General features: G+C 40.7%; 1 protein-coding gene across 1 annotated transcript; it reads left to right on the top strand.

The window, feature by feature from the left end:
- The first annotated feature begins 1,086 nt into the window (after positions 1 to 1,086).
- On the top strand, positions 1,087 to 3,517 carry LOC120852332 (protein FAM161A-like). Its single transcript, XM_040225751.1, is given in 5 exon segments — positions 1,087 to 1,156; positions 1,159 to 1,647; positions 1,650 to 1,829; positions 1,832 to 2,504; positions 2,506 to 3,517. Coding segments are annotated over 5 exon segments (1,986 nt in total). The 3' UTR covers positions 3,080 to 3,517.
- The last annotated feature ends 632 nt before the right edge of the window (positions 3,518 to 4,149 follow it).

Below are 4,149 nucleotides of genomic sequence, written 5' to 3' on the forward strand. Positions count from 1 at the left end.
AAGGAAATGGCAACCCACTCCAGTATTCTTGCCTAGAAAATCTCATGGACAGAGGGGGCTGGTGGGCTGCTGTCTATAGGGTCGCAGAGTCAGGCATGACTGAAGAGACTTAGCATGCATGCATGCATTGGAGAAGGCAATGGCAACCCACTCCAGTACCCTTGCCTGGAGAGTCCCAGGGACAGAAGAGCCTGGTGGGCTGCCACCTATGGGGTCGCACAGAGTCAGACAGGACTGAAGTGACTTAGCAGCAGCAGAAGCATGCACCCAACAGAGGAGCATCTCAATAAGACAATTGTTAACACGACAGAAAAAGAGAAATCAACAGTAACACAACAGTGGGGGATTTTAACAACTCACTTATATTAATTGACAGATCATCCAGACAGCAAGTCAATAAGGAAACACAGGCCTTAAATGACCAGATGGACTTAACTGATTTTATATATATATATAATATATATAATTAATTAATTATAATATAATATATTATATATTTATATTATATTATATATATATAATCATTTCATCTGAAAGTAGCAGAATACACATTCTTCTCAAGTGTATATGAAACATTCTCACATGCTGGGATTGATCACATTCTAGACCACGAGGTGAATCTCAGTAAACTTAAGACAATTGGAATCATATAAAGCATCTTTTTCAGTTACAACTCTGTGAGATTAGAAATAAGCTACATAAGCTTCCTTGTAGCTCAAGAGTAAAGAATCCACCTGTCAATACAAGAGACATGGGTTTGATCCTTGGTCTGGGAAAATCCCACATGCCCTGTAGTAAATAAGACTGTGGGCCACAACTATCTGAGCTTGCACTCCAGAGCCCACAAGCAGCAACTACTGAGCCTGCATGCCACAACTACTGAAGCCCACATACTCTAGAGCCTCTGCTCTGCAACAAGAGAACCACCACAATGAGAAGCCCATGTATCATGACTAGAGAGTAGCCTCCACTCACCCAACTAGAGAAAAACCCATGTAGGAAAGCAAAGAGCAATCGGGCACCTGCGGCCACGCCGGCTTCCCCGCCCCAGGCCAGCGCGGGCGCTCAGGCCTCGGCGGCGAGGTGATGGCTGCTTCGCACGGAGCGGCGAAGTTGGGAGCCAGCAGTCTCCAAACCCCGGTCAATCCCAACACCGGAGCCGGGTCGCCCAGTACGAACGCAAAGACCCCTTGAATTCCCTGTCGGTGGCGGCGGCGGCCATGGAGGAAGAGGAGGAAGAAGAAGAAGAGAAAGAGGCGGCGGCACGGCTGGCGCGGGCGCCGGCTGATTTTAACACCAGCATTTCTAGGGTGAATGAACAAAAACATATAAGCCATGAGGATTTTGTGGACTTTTCTGATATTTACCACTCTAATGAAGAGTATTTCAGGAAACTAGAAGAGCTGAAGGCAGCCCACACAGAAACTATGGCAAAGTTAGAGAAATTGTACCAGAATAAATTAAATTTAAAGAAAGTTCAGCCAGCAATCACCAGGGAAGAAGCTGCTAGTGTCTCTTCCAGGTCTGTATCAGAAAAGAACTCCTATCACCCTGTCTCATTAGTGACATCAGTTTCAGAACCTGATTTAAGTCAGTCTTCCTCCTTGATTGTGTCTTCCTCTGAAGAAGAGTTGCCCAACTTAGAAAAAAGTATTCTGAGAAAAGCAGTATGATGACCTATGCTAAGGAGCTCATCAACAACATGTGGACAAACTTCAGCGTAGAAGATTATATCCAGTTTGAAGATGTCAGCCTGCCAGTACTTGAAAAACAAAGAAAGAGACCGAAAGAATGGGTGCCAAGGATTACAGTACCTGAGCCTTTTCAAATGACAGAGAGCAAAAGAAAAAAGAAGAGAGCATGAAATTGAAATCAGATATTGAAATGGTACACAAACTGCTCAAGAAGCAAGAAGAAGAGTCAGAGTGTAAGGAAAAATTCCGAGCCAACCCAGTTCCTGCATTCATCTTTCTCCCCCTTTATCATGATATAGTCAAGCAAAATGAGGTACGGAGGAGGGCTATGAAGGAGAGAAACAAAGAAGCTCTTTTGGCCTCTCAAAAGCCCTTTAAGTTTGTTGCAAGGGAGGAACAGAAGCAAGCAGTTCGGGAAAAGCAGCTGAAAGACTTTTTTAAGTCTAAAAAGAAAACAAATCGTTTTAAAGCCAGGCCTATACCTCAATCTACTTACGGTTCAACTATCAATGACAAGTTAACAGAAGAAGAACTCTATAAAAACATTAGGGCGCATCAGAGAACTCAAGACTTTTTACAGAACCCCTCCCCTCTGCCTTACAGTCCAGCTCGTAGGAGTTTTGCTACAAGGAAGTCCAGGGGTCCTGAACAAGCTGAGAAGTCCAAGTATAAACACAGGGTTAGGTGCCAGACCGCTGATTCGGAAGACCAACCTGAGAGGTATCAGAAACACCACTCAGAACAGAAGTATCCCAAATTCCTAACAGTCTGTGAACCATGTCACCTTCAGGCAGCCTCACATTCATCCACTAAGAGAGAAAATTTTGGCAGACATTGAAGCAGATGAAAAGAATTTAAAAGAAACACATTGGCCTTATCTGTCTCCAAGGCGCGCGTCACCAGTAAGGGATGCAAACACAAAACCTGCACCTCGTAGCTGCAACCCTCCAATGCCCACGGTGTCCTCCCGAGGAAGAGAGCAAGCCACAAGAAAGAGTGAAAAGGAAAGGATGAGAGAATATCGACGAGAACTAGAAGAAAGAGAAGAAAAATTAAAAAACAGGCCACTGCTATTTGAAAGAGTTGCTCAGAAAAATGCAAGAATGGCAGCAGAAAAGCATTATTCTAACACTTTAAAAGCACTAGGAATATCTGATGAGTTTGTTTCAAAGAAAGGCCAAAGTGGAAAAATATTTGAGTACTTCAGCAATCAAGAGATGAAAAATTTCACTGAAGATAAAGAAAGCTTTAATGAAGAAGAAAAAATAGAAGAAAGAGAGAATGGGGAAGAAAATTATCTTACTGATACCAACAGCCAAGATTCTTGCAAGGAAACAGATGAAGTCAATGAAGAGAATGGAGAAGAGAAATGTGTTGAAGAATAAAACTGAGTCAATTGGCAGGGTCGCCTCTCTGTGCCCCTGCTGTTGTTGGCAGCATTGGGCATCAGAAGCTGTGCTTGTGGTGTTAAGGACATCTATGAGAACCCATCTGTTATGTGCAGGACTCTTGAGCGAAGTCCTCATGTGGCCTGGGAAGGCCAAATCCAGCTAATGGGTCATTTGATCATTTAGAGTCAGGTTTTGCCTTCCAGTTTTTAAAATCACCATATATGGTCTGTTTGCAACTTTGATCTATTTTTTAAAAATGTTTGAGAATCACAGCTGTCACAAACTGATTAGATATAAAAGTATACATCGCTTCATTATTATGGGTGGAAAAATCACTTAGCATTGAGAGTAGAGAGAAATATTGGCCTTTGGTGATTTGTTTGGAAAAAGTGTTCTGGAAAGCATGAATTGAAAAATAAATATTTTTAAATTATAAAAAAAAAAACCATGTAGGAATGAAGACCCAGAACAGCCAAAAATAAATAAATAGTAAAAAAAGAAATAAACCACGGCAGATTCATGTTGATGTATGGCAAAACCAATACAGCATTGTAAAGTAAAATAAAGTAAAAATTTTGAAAAAAAATTTTTAATAGTAAAAAAAGAAATAAACCATGGCAGATTCATGTTGATGTATGGAAAAACCAATACATTATTGTAAAGTAAAATTTTAAAAAAGTAAAATTAAAGTAAAATTTTTTTAAAAAATCTAGGAATAAACTTACCTAAGGAGACGAAAGAACTGTACACAGAAAATTATAAGACACTAATGAAAGAGATCAAAGATGACACAAACAGATGGAGGGATATTCCATGTTCCTGGATAGAAGAAACAATATTATGAAAATGACTATACTACCAAATGCAATCTACAGATTCTATGAGATCCCTATCAAATTACCAATGGGACTTTTCACAGAACTAGAACAAAAAATCTCAGAATTCATATGGAAACACAAAAGAGCCCGAATAGCCAAAGCAGTCTTGAGAAAGAAGAACAGAGTGGAGGAATCAACCTTCCTGATTTCACATTATACTACAAAGCTACAGTCATCAAGATAGCA

The sequence above is a fragment of the Oryx dammah genome, unplaced genomic scaffold, assembly GCF_014754425.2.
Source record: "Oryx dammah isolate SB20612 unplaced genomic scaffold, SCBI_Odam_1.1 HiC_scaffold_25, whole genome shotgun sequence".
NCBI lineage: Eukaryota > Metazoa > Chordata > Mammalia > Artiodactyla > Bovidae > Oryx > Oryx dammah.